The sequence below is a fragment of the Haemaphysalis longicornis genome, unplaced genomic scaffold, assembly GCF_048455015.1.
Source record: "Haemaphysalis longicornis isolate Haplotype H1 unplaced genomic scaffold, Haemaphysalis longicornis Haplotype H1 scaffold_7, whole genome shotgun sequence".
In the NCBI taxonomy this organism is placed as follows: domain Eukaryota; kingdom Metazoa; phylum Arthropoda; class Arachnida; order Ixodida; family Ixodidae; genus Haemaphysalis; species Haemaphysalis longicornis.
Genome location: NW_027526422.1, coordinates 17,615,228 through 17,631,006, shown reverse-complemented (window position 1 = coordinate 17,631,006; position 15,779 = coordinate 17,615,228). Strand labels below are relative to the sequence as shown.

Here is a 15,779-nt window from a genome sequence, read left to right as displayed (position 1 = left end):
GTTTTCGTGAATGTATTGCTCTTAGGGCATGTTTTTTTCCCCTGGGGCAATGTATCCGCTCTTATATATGAAAGCCTTGGGGTCTTTGATTAGTAATATATTCCCGTATGTGGCAAAAGTGTGCCACATCACGCTTTACAGACCGATGGACAGGTTTCATCGTTCAGCCCGCATATAAATGCTCAAGCATTTAGAAATTGACATCAGTACAGCCCTGAGCTTCCCGCGCTCGAACTCTGGTTTCCTTGTCGGCTAGAAGAGACAGAGCACGGAGTTCAGCCGATTCATTTGCGTGGAGCTTACACAATGACATCGTGCCCCGGTGGGCCAGAGAGCGGTTCGTAGTATAGTAGTGATTATTTGAAACAGGGTGGGAGTAAAAAGGTATAGAGTTTCATACAATGTAGGCAACTCTATATGTACGAAGGTACTCGTTTAAAAGTTTCGCCTCTCTTGAGGGCCTCTAGCCAACCGCCTCATTGAAGCGGCGCGGAGGAAGATCACGAAAACTAGTGGAGTCCCCCTTGCGAAGCGCTGCAAGCTTCTAAACACAGAGCTCTTCCTTCAAAATTACTTTATTTCTCGTACCAGAGCGGCGTTTGGGGCCAAAACTACATCGAAGATATGCCTATCTTCTGGGCCGGCCTATCTCCGTATTCTGTCATCTCAACCAACGTTGTATTTGAGTTTGTTTTTTGTTGTTGTTACTGATTAAAAAAAGAAAATGGCTCACTGAAGCTTAAAGTTAGTGATTTCCGATGTCCATGTTCGCTAAATTAAGAATAAAAAGAGCGGTTGAATAGCAGCGTAAGTACAAAGAAAATTGAGAGAGAATGAACTATTATCTCTGACGCAATCAATATGAATGGTGAGGGTTGTAACCCACAACAGGGCGCGTAGAAATGGCCATAAGCGAATAAATGTAATCCCCAGAGAGAGAAAAAAAAATAGAGGAAGGAAACAGAGCAGTCAGAGCGGAGTGTACGGGGTTTCGCCTGTGGTGCTCTGTTCGCTTTGTTTGGCAACGACTTGATCTCACATGAAGGGCGCAGAATAAAAAACACTTTTCTAGGATGGGAGCGAGACTAGATCCTTCGCTATTAATCTAACCCGAAGCTCCATGCGAAGGAAAAAAACGAGAGAACCGCGGAAATTCAAGACCAATAGCCTAGTCTTTCTTTTAATGAACTACGTAAAGCAGAGGCAAAATTGATGACGTTGGTAGCCACGAAACAGAATAGGAACATAGTGAATTGGGGGCGAGCCATTTTTCCTGAGCGAATTCGCCGTTGTTATAATCAAGCCGTCCGCTGCGGGGCGAAATATGGCCCCCGTCGGAATCTCGCCCTGAATCGACCCGCTTTTGGAAATCATTCAAAGATCAGAGGGAAAAAAACACACTACAGAGCGAGAAGCAAAGATGTTCTTACTGAGCTTCTTTCGTACTCACTCACTTTCAGCTGGCTTCGCTGTCATGCCTGCAACTATATAACTATATATACATGTTGAGGCACTCCGTTTTTAATTCATAAGGGCAGAGTGAAATTTACTCAGCTTCGCCCTCACTGTCTTGAAAGATTGTTCTGAAGCACGGGCGTGCGTTATTCAGGAGGCAGAATATGATAAAACAATGTAGGAACCCGTAACGGAGGGACAGAAACGCGTGTATAAATTTGATGCCCTCCGCTGTTCACCGTGGTATGCCCAGACGTCTTTGTACTGAACACTGGCAGTTCTCCCCTTAGACGCTTGGTTTACAAGGTTCCCGGGTGTGCTCATTCGGGAGCTGGCCATGCGAGCCCCCTATGAATGGCTAGCTGGTCGGCGATGGCATCGCACGACGACGAAAAAAATAGGCCTGAGGGCGATCGGCTGCGATGTCGCAAAGCGACTTAAAGTGACGGAACGTCGCGCGGAGTCTGCGATTCGCATGTGGAAACGTACCTGAAAGCGTATATTTTGGCTGAATCCACCCAATAGCAGAAATGCGGGTCTGGCGACGATATTAAGTGTTTAAAGGCAGCCAAAGTATCTCTGCTGGCCATGGTTGGCTTTGCGTTCGGGTGAACATTTTGTGAGCACTTTCATCAGCTACGGTGACAAACATCTCCAGTGCTACTCTTACGCCTGATATTTTACGCCTGTCGTTTATGCGTGGGGCTTTTTTGCTTTGTTTACTATGGCGAGTAGCGATGACTGGCGTTGGTTGGAATGTTGTTCTAACGGCATTTGTAGGAGCAAACTTGGGGCGTTCAGGGGACGAAGGATTTCTATACTAGGCGCGAACTTCGAACGCACAAGAGTCAGTCTTAAACACGGTTTTAAATAACAGATGAAACCAGCAAACGGCCCCGTTTTCCTTCGTTAGGAAAGATTACAGAATAGAAAGAAAGTTAACTCCCGCAAGCGTGGAATGGCGCATGAGTGAAAATACGACTCGCAGGCGGACAAGGACCGACTGCTCCGGTTCCTCGAAACGGCCGGCAACATCAACGGGCTGTCCATGGAGAGTGACGCCGTCCTGCAGGTGGTCATGGAGAACCCCGGGATGTCCATCTTTCCGACGGGATTCGCCAAGCAGTGAGACCGCTGCTCCGATATCGCTACATCGTGCATCGTCCAATGCGCAGTTTTCTTTACCTAAACGACATATCGACGTGTTGCTGTGGCATCATGGCGTGGGGCGTCGTGTGACGTGTATAGCATCCATTCGCGTGGCGGGTATGGTAAACCAGGGGCGTAGACAGGGGGCTGCTTCGGTGTCAGAACACCACCCGGAATTTTAAGAGTGCTGCATTCCTTCCCACAATTCAGGTTTTTTTTTATCTCCCACGATATATGTAGAAACCGCATCGATAAATTACGATGTAAAAACGAAAATAAATAGAGTCTTGGTTTCTTGACAAGAATGGTTCCTCAGAGCCCTGTGCGCACTCGTATTTTTGTAGATATTTCATTGAACAAAACAACTAGCCTATTATACAACTAACCAATTAAAACAGAAAAATGGCGAAGATATTTTGTGTGGGGCCATACTCTCTTCCCTTTTATTTTTTGGTGGCGTATAACAACCCCCGAAAAATATTTCTGGCTACGCCACTGTGGTCAACGTATAGCTATGGAGAGCATCGTCACCCTTGTTACACCCCAGAAAAATATTTCTGGCCACTGTGGTCAACGTATAGCAATAAAGCGCATTGTCACACTTGTTATGGATGGACGGACATATTTCGCGAGGAAGTAGCATATAAAAATGCTTACGCAGTTAAAATGGCACTGCCGCAGAATTAAACTTGAAACTCGATACCGACATCAACGTCACTTAGCCATAAATAATTAAGGCAGGATATTACGTTCTAGGATATTCTATACCTCACTCAGTCAGTGAGTATAGAAGCCTTTGATTTTTATCTCAGCTCTATGTTATCTCACACGACGAGATTGAGGAGTGTCTACGGTCGACCTTACTAGAAAATTATTCTCGTTAGTCTAATCAAGCAGAAATGGGGCAACCGAGTAGAATTGTTAATTAATTACTGCTGGCGAATGTTTAATCGTGAATGTTTAATCGCAAAGATCATTTTTTCTACTAAAAGCCCCGCAGCCTCAACTAAATAAAAAGGGAATCAGTGAGAACACCAAATTACATGTATATGAAAAAATTAAAAAGCCGTTTTCCTCAACGGGAAAGCTAGCTGTCGGAAGTGCAGAGCAGCGATTCACCATACTGGGCTGTAGCGCCGTTATGCGCTCACTGCTGCAATCCAAATTTCCCGCCTTCGCAGTGCTCGCGCGCCCCCGCCTGAAACTGCTACAGTGGAAGTTTTGCTCTTTTTCCGCTTGCTTTAATTTCGTAAGCTGGAGCTGTTTTGCGTCATTTAGAACGCGCCATTTTTTTCTTGCGCGCCTGGAGCCTTTCTGCGTCGTCTATAACGCGCCATTTCTTTTTTTGCAGCCGCTTTTATAGTTTACTGTCGTAAAAACGAACCTAACAAGTGTTCTTCACTAAATGAACGTGGGTGATGCCGGTTATATGCACAGATTTTGCCTGAAATGTACCTGCAGTTTTCTTTGCGCTAGATAACGGGGAGATGTATGACAAGCGCCGGTGGTTCACGAGGTTTGAACCATTACAACAATTTCAACCGCGTGGTTTTCTAAGCCTCGGCGCGACTCCCTGACCACGGTACAGAAGGCTCTACTTGGGTCCGTTATCTCGCTGCACCGCCTGATTCCGGCAGTCGCATCGAGCGTTAGCGAGCTAATACGACAAAGCGAGCCCATAAAGTGCTCTGCACTTAAAATATTACCGAAAGGCGGAGCCGTCGCAGAGCACGGTCTGTATTCACTAAAGACACATTTAACGCACGGGAGCTTCTTTTTTGGCAAAATCAGCATACGCGCCGAAACATAGACATGCCTCTTACACGCAGCAGTTTAGCATACTGACCTCGTAAGATCATAAACATTCAATGCCGCTCGCAAAAATTTAAAAAAAAAAGAGCACTCCATTGTCAACGCGAGGATAGATATTGAAGCAATAAGGGAGCCTTTTGGCGTGTTGTGCCTCTTTAGCAGCATCTCGAATTCATACGTACGACTGGTTGCCACAACGGAGCAGCAATATTAGGGCTCCCCGGTGAAAACTTCACGGGCCGATGGCGCTATGGGCAATGCGTGTGCACGCAGGTCGACATAAGGCACTTACGTCCTCCGTGCGTTCGGTTCAGGCCATTTATCCGACCCATAAAACTGGACGTTTGGGCGCAATCTCTGACCACATGTCTCGATTTGGGAGGACAGCCCCGCCTCTATGTCTGGGCTCGAGGGCACAGAAAGCTTATGAAATGTCATTTCTCTCAGCTCTGGATAAGCTAGCAGACCTCATAAGAATTTGAACTTCCCGGGACTGCTTGCGAGGTCGAATGTGACATTGCCACACTTTTACGAGATAAACGATGCATTCGAGACGGGTCCGGGCTTTTGCGTGCCTAGTTTGCCTCGTGTGAACGTTCATTTAACATTTACGCAAAGTGCGATTCTCGCCTTCACGGCTTCAGACACCTGGTGCGGTCCTTCGCGCGGCTCCCGTACTACATGTGCTACACGTTCGACTGGAGAGGCAGCACGAGCTTGGCTAACTTCAAGGAGGACCCGCTGACCTATGGTGAGTGCACGGCTCTATCCTGAACTCTTCCTATTTCGCGAATGTGTATACGCGTTCGGCAATACCCGTGCCCTTCATTTGGAGCCATGCGTATGCAGAGCTCGGCGTTCTTGGTTTCAAACGCAATGTTATTTAGTGTCAATACCTGTGAAGGGGCTGGCTCTACGAGTGACCTAATGAGAAATGGAAATGGGTGAACGCCGGAATGGGTTGTATGAGCTGTATGTGTTCTACCGAGCCATGCGAGTAGCGAAATCTTAGAACCGAATAGAACGTGGCGAAGATTACGAGAAAACTGGCTTAAAATATGGATTCGAGTATCGGAAATCTTGCTGTTCAGCACATACAGTCAAACCCGGTTATAGCGAACTGCAATATGCGCCACGATTAGTTCGATATATCCAATAGTTCGAAATAGCCGAACCCGCCTATAACGAGTTTTTTTGTTACGAGTTTGCAATACGCGGGACCCACTCACCCCCACCCCCCTCCTCCTGCCATCCCCGCATACAGAAACAAACACAATAAAGTATGCCATTACCATACACAAAACTAACTGTTTATTGCAAGCAATAAAGCTACTTTCCGCTGTAACTACCTACTTTCCCCAAAAACGGTGATTCTTGTTTTCACTTTCGTTTTGGCGGCGTCAACTAGCACAGCATTCTCTACATGAGACATCATTTGCATCAGTTGCAGTCCGTGTCCTTCAATGTCGAAGCAATATTGGTGGAGCACATTGATTGGCGAAAGCGCTTCATTAAGCATCGGGCGACTTTCACTCGCGACATCCTCCGCCTGTTCGGTGCCTCCAGCAGCGCCAGCAGCCATGACAAAGGTGACGGTGTCGGCGTACGAGGGACTCACAGTGAAGACAACGTCGTCGTCGACCCTCAGGCAATCCTCGAAGGGCACTCCTTTCAGCACAACATCGGGAACGTTGGCGAGCTCTTCTCACAGTTCATCGATGCTTCCATCTTGGTCCGGACTCGCTGACTGGGAGGGTTTAATCGTTAGTCAGGCGCGTCGGAAACAGTTTCGGAAAGTGCCGGGAGTCACGTCGCTCCATGGGAGGTTCAACATCTCCATCGCAGCCAATGAACATCTCAACCGCCGCTCCGAAACCATGCATTTTGGCGGCAATTCTATGCGCGCCGAGTTCGATATATCAGATGTGAACTTCGTTATAAGGAATATGCTTCCCGTGTGTTTTAGTAACTGATCTTTCTTTGTTCGATATATAGCATAATTCGCTCTATCCGGGTTCGTTATAATCGGATTTGATTGTATAATAGATAGTACAACAAGACAAACAGTGGACAGATGAGAGGGACGTCCGTGGGGCTTTTGTAGAAAAAAAAAAACAACCCCTTTCCAGTGTAACTTGCTCTCCGTTTCCCGCTTCGCAAACGCTTGTCTAGATTTTTTTTTTTTGCTCCGTGTTTGCCACGCGGCATACGAAACGAGGTCTAAAGAAGAGAAGAGAGAAAAAAGTGGTGGGAAAGTAAGAAAAAGATGGGATATGAAAATCACAGATAGCGAGGAAAGCGGTTTGGGTGGTCGTATCTATACGTTGGCTTGCAATCCAGTTTCGTGCAGATAGTTCATTAGCGACCTGCAATATGTTGTCTACATGAACAGCCGTAATAAGCGCTTCCGCGTACACGCCTTCATCCGGCGGCGTACTACATAGCTGTACTATGTACTACATAGCCATTCTCGTCGGGCACCAAAGGGAGAGCAGTTTGGAGAGAGAGAGAGAGTAAATGTTTATTGAAAAAGGAGAAGAGGTCGGCCTGAGAAATTGATCTTGGGCCTGCTACTTCCCTCTGGGGGGAGGGTACTGGGGACAGAAAGAGAAAGGAATGAATATGGAAGGTATGGGGAATGAAAATGAAAGCGACAAATGAACTATGTACAAGCAGTAAACCAATAAACGTCTCACGTACAACGGGGCGCTGAATGAGATGACAACAGTTCACTTTTAAGCACATGACTATCATCCATGGAAAAAAAAAACTGCTCAGACATTATTTCGCAGTCTGTTCAATTTTGTCACAACCTAGAGGCGAGAATCCAAAGAGGAGTCACCAAGAAATGTTAACAGGGCTTTAACGGCTAGGCTTTGGTTCCTGTTGTCAGCCCACGTGCCCAAAATCTTTTGTTCGGACAGAGGGCGAGTGTCCAAGCGTAGTAAAGCTGTCTCAAGGTTCATTCGCTCACTCGAGTACTTTGGACAAGCACTAAGCAAATGTTCGATAGTCTCAGGACAACCGCACAGAAGGCAGTCTGGGCTGTCCTCTCGCCCGATTGTGTGAAGATACTTCCGAGTCAATGCTACTCCAAGACGCAGCCTGTGTAGCAATGTCTCTTGACTTCGACGAAGACGAGGAGCACGACTGACCCAGAACGTCCGCTCTGGATCGAGCTTGTGAAGGCGTTCATGTCGATTCTGTGGGTCCGACGAATGCAAGGCTGCGGCTTGTTTACGCGCTCCGTAGAGTATCGCGTTAGCATCCTGCCTTGTGATGGGTATAGACAGGAGAGTTCCATTGTGGTGTGCCTGCTGTGCTTCTGCATCCGCCAACTCATTCCCAGCGATGCCACAGTGACTTGGTATCCACTGAAATACCACCGTGTGGCCCTTTTCATTCAACTCTTTAAACAGGATAGCGACATCAGTGGTCAGCTGATCGTACGCGCCTCTCTTCATTGGGTACCTTAGTACCTGCAGCGCTGGTTTGCAGTCGCAAAAGATAATCCACTACTGTGGCCTTTCACAAGAAATGGTGCGGAGCGCTTCGCGTAAACCGACCAGTTCTGCTGCAGTAGACGACGTCCTGTAAGCAATCTTGAAACGTTTGGTCAGGTCCTTCCCAGGCATAACCACTGCCGCTGCCGACGAAGACGCCGTGACCGAGCCGTCAACAAAAACATGCGATGCCTCTCCGTACATTTCACTGATGTAAAATAGTGATAGTTGTCGTAGGACCGAAGACGCCATGTGGGATTTTTTACCGATTCCAGGAATCGACAACCGCACCTGTAGATCAGGTACAATCCATAGAGGCACTTCTGATATTTTGGCGACTGCAAATCTGAAGGGAATCAAATGTTGCTGCGCCGAAATACTTCGGGAGTAGTTTGAATTCGGCCGGTACCTTAAAACACTCGACAGTGGATGGCACTCATGTCTTGTCAGATGTCGGAGGTGCACACGAGGAGGTTCTTGCGCGAGGTAGACTTGAATCGGGCAGACTCGCGCTTCTGCGATCGTTCCACGTGTTGATGTGCATCGAGGCAACCCCAAACAGATTCGTAGGGCTTGTGCCTGTGCACTTTGAAGCACGAGTAATGACGATCGCCGAAGGTTACACAGTATGGGGGCGCTGTATTGCAAATAGCCAATAAAGAGCGCCTGGTAAAGGCGCAACAGCGATGAAACCGATGGGCACCATGATTTCCCTGCCATATGATGAAGGACGTGGGTGAAACTTTGTAATTTCCTTCTTAGTGCCGAGACATGTTTTGACCATGACAGATCTCTATCAATTGTCACGCCGAGAAATTTATGATGCGTGACACATGGAATAACAGCTCCTTCGATCTTTACCGGGTAGCATATCATGGGTTTTCGGGTAAATGCCAATGTTGCACTTTTTGACGTTGAAATTTCAAGTCCTTGGCGACGTAGGTACGTCAAAATGGCAGATACTGCTTTCTGAAGCCGTGCTTGCACGTGAAGTCGCGTTACACCTGATGTCCAAATGCAAATATCATCCGCATAGGCAGATACTGATACCGTTTTAGGGAGCACTTTAGTGATTCCTATGAGAGCCATGGTAAATAGCGTAGGGCTGAGGACTCCTCCTTGTGGCACGCCGCGCGTGACGGGGTGATCGGATGTCACTCCATCAAGTGTGGACATAAAAACCATCCGTCCGCGGAGATAGCTTGCTATCCACTGATGCAACCGTCCTCCAATACCAATGGACTCAAGGGCATCCAGAATGGCATCATGGGACACATTATCAAATGCTCCCTTAATGTCCAGGAACACGGCAGCTGTAAGACGACGGCGGTGTTTCTCGTTCTCGACGGTAGTCACAAGGTCAATAACGCTGTCTATTGAGGAACGTCCTTTGCGAAAGCCTGTCATGGCGTCTGGGTACAAGCCACGCTTCTCCAACAACCATTCCAGACGAGCGAGCACCATACGCTCCATCACTTTGCTGACACAGCTAGCCAATGCCACTGGCCTGTAGGACGAAATGTCTCGCGGAGACTTGCCAGGCTCCAGGACAGCCACTAAACGACTTCTTTTCCAGTGGTTTGGGACAGACCCAGAACACCAATAGAAGTTGTAGAGGTCTAACAGAGCTTTGTTTCCTTGCGTGCCGAGATGGCAAAGTGCACGGTACGTTATTCCATCAGGCCCAGGAGCTGTAGAACGAGCCGAAGCAGAGAGCGCTACAATGAGCTCGTGGAGCGTAAAAGGCACGTCTAGGCGGCTATCCGCAGTTGGAGGAGCACATCGATGTAATGGAGCCATGCCTGCAGCATTGTCCCTTGCCACTTGAATGCAGAAGTCTTCGGCAACATCTGTGTCCATGCGGTTCTGGTATACGGCCAGAGCTCGAAATGGATGCTGCTGAGTGGTTGTAGATGGCAACGCCCGAACGATCTGCCATATCCTAGAAAGTGGCTTTCGTGGGTCTAATCTGGAGCAGAAGGATCTCCAGCGTTGTCGGCCAAGCTTCTCTAAATAACGCTGCACAAGTTTCTGAGCTTTGCGAGACGCTCTCAGGTCAGAGACAGCTTTTGTCCGTCTGTACCTCCTTTCAGCGCGACGTCTAACAGCGCGAAGCATCTGATACAAAGCGTCCCCCGGATTCCCTTGAGAGGAGTATGTGGCACTTCGTGATGCATCCCTGGTTGCCTGGACAATGCTCAGTTCAAAATCAGTCACGGAATCCAAGCTATTACACGACAATTCAACAGAATACCGAAAGGCCTGCCAGTCAGTATAATGTTGTACCCTTGTTCGTTGTGAACCTTGGTACCAAGTAAACTGAACATATGTGGGCACGTGGTCACTTCCGTAGGAGTCAACATCAGCGCACCACGCGGCTTTGGACACAAGGCGTCTAGATATAAGTGCGAGGTCTAGGCAGCTGCTGTAAGTTGCGCCCTGGAAAAATGTCGGCGAACCATCATTCAGAATGTCCAAATCATGAGTCTGAATAAAGTTCGCGAGACGTCGCCCTCTTGTGGTGTTCACAATGCTTCCCCAGATCTCATGGTGCGCATTGAAGTCACCTACAATGATGTGAGGTCCAGGGCAGCCGTCAATAATCGTGTCCAAGTGGTTATCATCGAATCGTGCACGGGGTGACACATATCCACCTGTCACTGAAAATGTGTTGGTCTTACACTGCACCGTGACAGCAACATATTCATTGCTGCTGTGGGCCGGAACTTGGTGCCTAATATAGGTTAAGTCACGGCGAATGCAGACTAACACTTTGCTGGAACTTCCACTCGCATACGACGAAAATTGTTCATATCCAGATAGACGAAATGACGTGATATTTGGCTCACAGATCACAATAATAGGAAAGTGGTATTTCAACACCCTTTGCTTGAAATCTTCCAGGCGACCTTTCAGACCTCGAGCATTCCATTGGAGAATGAAGGACTGACGAATTCTTTCCTGCAGGGTCGGTTGTTGCGACATCAGGGCCATTGTGCTGGTTGTTGGTTAAACGAGGCCAAAAAGGGCTCCACAGCATCCAGGATTTGTACAGCTGTCTGCGCAACTGGTGTTTTGACGCCGGCCAATAACAAACGCAGGGCAGCTATCAGCTGCTTCAACATCGCCTTGATTTGCTCATCTGTAGTCGAGACTTGTCCCCTATCTTTGTACGTGTTCGGGTGCTCCTCTTTTTGATTCCGTTGAGTATGACGCTCCTTCAGGACTCGAGAGTATAGTTCTCCTTTACACTGCTTTGCTTGCAAATGCCGAGATGGCTCTTTTGCGGATGAAGTCGCGTTTGGAAGTGGCAACTCAGGTGCCGCTGAGCAGTTTGTTTCTCTTGGACGCTGCTTTACTTGTAATGGCTGTTGTGTGGACTCGGTCGTGTTTGGAGGACCTGGCAGCTCAGGTGACAATGAGCGTGGCGAAACGTGTGCACTGTCCTTCACATTTGCGAATTCCAAAGATGACAATGCTGGGAAGTGCTGTTCATCAGATGGCTTTGTAGCTTGTGGTGGAGACTCAGGCCCAGAAAGGAACGCCTTCCTTTGATGTAACGCACTCACGCGAAACGGGCATCCACTGTAGCTGGCTGGGTGATCACCACCACAATTTGCACAGGTAACGTCTCTCTTGCAATTCATAAAGTCATGTGGGCCTCCGCAACGTTTGCAGCGCTGCTCACCTCTGCAAGATTTCGCGACATGTCCGTAGCGTTGACACTTGAAACAGCGTGGAGGTGACTCCGTGTAGTCGGTGACGACGTGCCTTGTAAAGCCCAAATTGATCTTCTCCGGGCGTTCGGAGTTCGGCGGAAACGTCAGCACAACCGCGTCGGTCGGAACAACTTGCCACTTTTCTGGTGAAGAAGGATCTCGCCGCACAACGCGCCTGACGTGGGTAACCCCCTGCGGCTTGAGGTAGGTCAGGAGCTCCTCTTCTGTGTGCCACTTGGGGACGCCTCGGATGATGCATGTGTTCTGCACATAGGAATACGGCAGTCGGGCACATACATGAGCACCACCCAGCCGGTTGCATCGCAAAAGTATGTCCACTTCTTCCTCTGTGGCCACGTCGAGGAGTAGGGCGCCTTGAGCTGTAAACCGACCACGGTTTGGTGCCTTGCCGAGCAAAGACGAGATCTCAGAAAAAAGCGCGATTGGGTTCTCCCGCCTCAAATCTTTGCCCTTTTCACTCGGAGACAACAATACGGGTATGCCAACAGTTCTCCGCTTGCGATGACTCACGACCTTGAATCCCTCCTGATCCATGTCGGCCATCTCCGTAGTATTATCTCCTTCTTCAGTAGCTGTAACGTTCTCACAAGACGGAGCACCGTCAGTGGAGTCATCGACGTCGCCTTGATTGGGTCGCTTACATGGGTGGTTCCACCGTTGCTGCTTCGGATCTCTTTTCTTCTGCTGTACCGCTTCCCGCTGCAGTCAAGGCGGCAGCCATACCGCAACCACCGCTGACCTCGCTTGATTTCCGGGTGCTTCTCAAAACGGTTGACTCAGATGAAGTCCCATGCGACGCATAAGGACTATACCTCCGTGAGGAGGCTGGCGTTCTGGCGGAAATGTTGGCAGAAAGGACGAGAAAAAGCGAAAATTAACGGAGCTGAGGCGCACAGCAGCTTGTCAGCAATCGTCGTCGTCTCAGCTTGGATGTCAGCAAGGAAGCTTGCGGAAGGTGTAAAATTAGCCATGGCTTGCAAACCTAAAGTTTGAAAGAGATCCAAAGCTACGCCAGGCTCCTAATGAGGCTAATTATCGTAGCCCTTGCTCTCATTTACGACGTTTTATTTTCAAGCACTTACTGGCACACGTTTGTGAAGTCAGTGAGATAAGCAAATATTTTTTTTGTAAAAGTTCCTTTTTATCAGAAGAGCTGTTTAAGCTTTTAGTTCCACCGTGAAGTGTTACCAGAAAACAGCCCAGCCGAGCCCACGTGCGCGTGCGCCTTGTGAGGAGCGCCCGGCGTCGTCCAGGCTTGCGCGTGGGCTTGCGCCACGTGAGTATATAGCCCGCAAAAAATACGAAGAAAAAATACCGAGCGCACGTTAACGTAGGCCTCGTGAGGAGCACCCGGCGTCGGCCAGCTCGAACTTCGAGAACACTTTGTCCAGTGTTGGTGGCGTGACCTCTCGCGTGCTGTTCTCCTCGCCAGTTTACGAGCGTTCGCGCCTGAAGTTCACGCCGCCGAGTTCGCGAGTTCGCGCTACTGACGCCGAGTTCCCGAAGCCGGTTGCCGCGGGTTCTAGCGCGTGCTAACGCTGTCCACTGTGGGAGAGATGAAAGAGCCTGCGGACAAAATGAGCCGGGCCTACCAGTCACGGAGAACTTTCAGCGCAAGTTCGGGAATCCATGTGAGGAGCGACAGCCGGGTCTCCGGTGCACAGGGAAAGGGGCCGCAAGCTCTGCTGTTTCTTCAGCCTTGCACCACTAGTGCAAGCTGCGCGATTTTTTTCACCTAAAGCAATAAAACCTTCTACGTACGAGCAGTATGCTGCAACGTCAGAACTTGACAAATATTCGCACCTGACGACAGGCACCTGGTGTACGCGCCTGTTCAAGTCAGACGTGAAGTCACTACTCACGGCCGTTTTGGGAGACATGTCAAATAATGTATTTTGTCCTGAATGTACGGGGCGCATTTATAACAAAACCTAAGAGCTAAAATTAGCAGAATTAAAGCTTCGCTAGAGAACGAAATGCGACGCAATGCTTAATTGGCTCACTGGCTTGGAACGAAAACCTACATAATCGGGAGTTGAGGCTGGTTTTCGAAGTGTGTTAAATTCTGGAGAGGCGAGCTCGATGCGAATGAAATATGTAATCTGCCCTGGCCTTGGTATTAAATCATCTGTAAATAAACATCGATTGTAAGGTTGTTAATGTTTACAGACGACCCGGTCAGCACGCCGTTATATACCACCTCCTCAGCAGGAAATACTGCCATTGGCCGCCGCTGATATTACATCGCATGCATGGCTCACGTGTATCGACTGCCTTTATATAGTTCAAGAGAATGGCATTTATTATAGCCTTTATTATGAAGTCCTAAAAAAAGTTCACTTTTGGGAATAATTTGTCCTCCCATACTATTCGTGAGATTTTCTCCTCTGATTACTCACGCTACGTTGCTGTGGAGCAGTCGAGGCGCTACATTTTTATGACAATTACGCCACGAGTAATTATCTTCTGAAATTTGATCCGCACGGCGTAGGCAGACCATTATGAAATGTTCTGGTGTCTGAGGTAGGTCCATGACGTCACTACTTATCAGATCAGGCGGCTGTCTCTTCCTCACACATACGATTTCTTGAGGATTGATTCCCAACGCCTCATTTAGGTTTCCACGTCATTAACGAAGAACGCCGGCTGCTCTCTGGCTCACCTAATGCAAAGTACTTCATGACGTCAAGCACGTTTGCATGCACTAACGGTAATTCCTGCAAGGGAGATTGCTGATAACGCATTGTTGTTTGTGTTAATAATACTGATCAAAGTGGACCCTACAAACCGACGTTTACGTACTGCACGCGCCAAGATAATGTCGGATTAGCGAATGACGGCAATACAATTGTTTAAACTCGCGGATTTCGTTAAATGGTGCTAGGATTAAATGCAGCGGCGTTTGGAACAAGTTGAACAGCGCTGAGATAAATTAAATTGGGGAGGTTGTAAATGAACACCGCTGAGATTATATTCGCTGCCATCTGGATTAGGCTGTGCTGAATGACCTGCAGTGCTTTTACAAACTCGCAATGTTTATTCAGAATCCTTGCCAAAATTGTGAAGTTTTTCTAATGAAGCACATAGAAAAAGAAAAATTCCCCTTTGGGCATCACTATAAGTTTGCGGCTGTCCCGATTGAGCTTCCTTTCAACGTTACCGAAAACCTGTGTTTCACACCTCAACGCAGTGGCCCCAAACAGAATACAAGCCCTAAAAACGTCAGTCAGTTGGTCAAATTGAGCCACTTCGGCACCGTCGACGACTTACCCATTTGGCGCGGGGTTCGGGGCCAGTCAACAATTTCAAAGCCTTCCGTCAAGGCTGTTTTGTACGAGAGTGCAAGCTCCGTATGTGAAACAGAAGCAATGTTTCTTGACCCAACCTTTCTTTTTTTCTATCTCGGTAAATTACCAGCGCAAGCGACAGCTCTCATGTGCCTCGCTGACGGAGATGTATAACATGGCTCGGCTGATACATCTTCTCCGCATGTCGACCGGACTTTGGTTTCTTCGAACTTAAATAAATATCTAATGATCCAAAGGGGGGGCACTGGTCAAACTGCGGAGGGAGGAAAAATGCTGCTCAGGTAGTTGCTCGGAGTGACAGAAGAAAGCAGGGAAGGAGAAAAGGGTGGATGACTTGAATTCTTACATATCAATGCGGAGGCGCATTGAATATTGGTTTTGTGTAAAAATATAGTAGAATTGTTCACGTCTTTAAAATTATTTATTTTCTGAATTTTTAACACTAATGTGTTTTATTCCCGGATACGCAGATTCCAATGACGTCATATCCATCACAGAAGTGACGCCAGTTCAACGAAGCAAGCAGCTTGTAAAGGGTGCACCCCTGCACATAGGGTCTTCTTGCAGGGAAGCAACCTTTAGTACTAAAGAGTACCTTTGAGTTAGGGTTGTTCGTTTTCGGGTTTTATATTTTAACACGAAAGTATTTTATGCCAGGATACGCCGAGATTTCGCTGACGTCATGTCCGTCACAGAAATGACGCCAGTACACCTTTGCCGAAGCGACCCGCCAGGAGGACGTCGCTCACCAAGAACACACACAAGACAGCCGCCGACTTGCAAATCATGCTCAGCCGCAGATTTCGCTGCAC

At 48.2% G+C, this 15,779-nt stretch overlaps 1 protein-coding gene across 1 annotated transcript in view; it reads left to right on the top strand.

Moving 5' to 3' along the window:
- Positions 1–15,779, top strand: part of LOC144147175 (bile acid-sensitive ion channel-like) — an 80,850-nt gene that overhangs the window by 14,844 nt on the left and 50,227 nt on the right. Inside the window, exons 4-5 of the mRNA XM_077679246.1 lie at positions 2,444–2,580; positions 5,061–5,167. Coding sequence (XP_077535372.1) covers positions 2,444–2,580; positions 5,061–5,167 — 244 coding nt within the window. The remainder of the gene's footprint in view (positions 1–2,443; positions 2,581–5,060; positions 5,168–15,779) is intronic.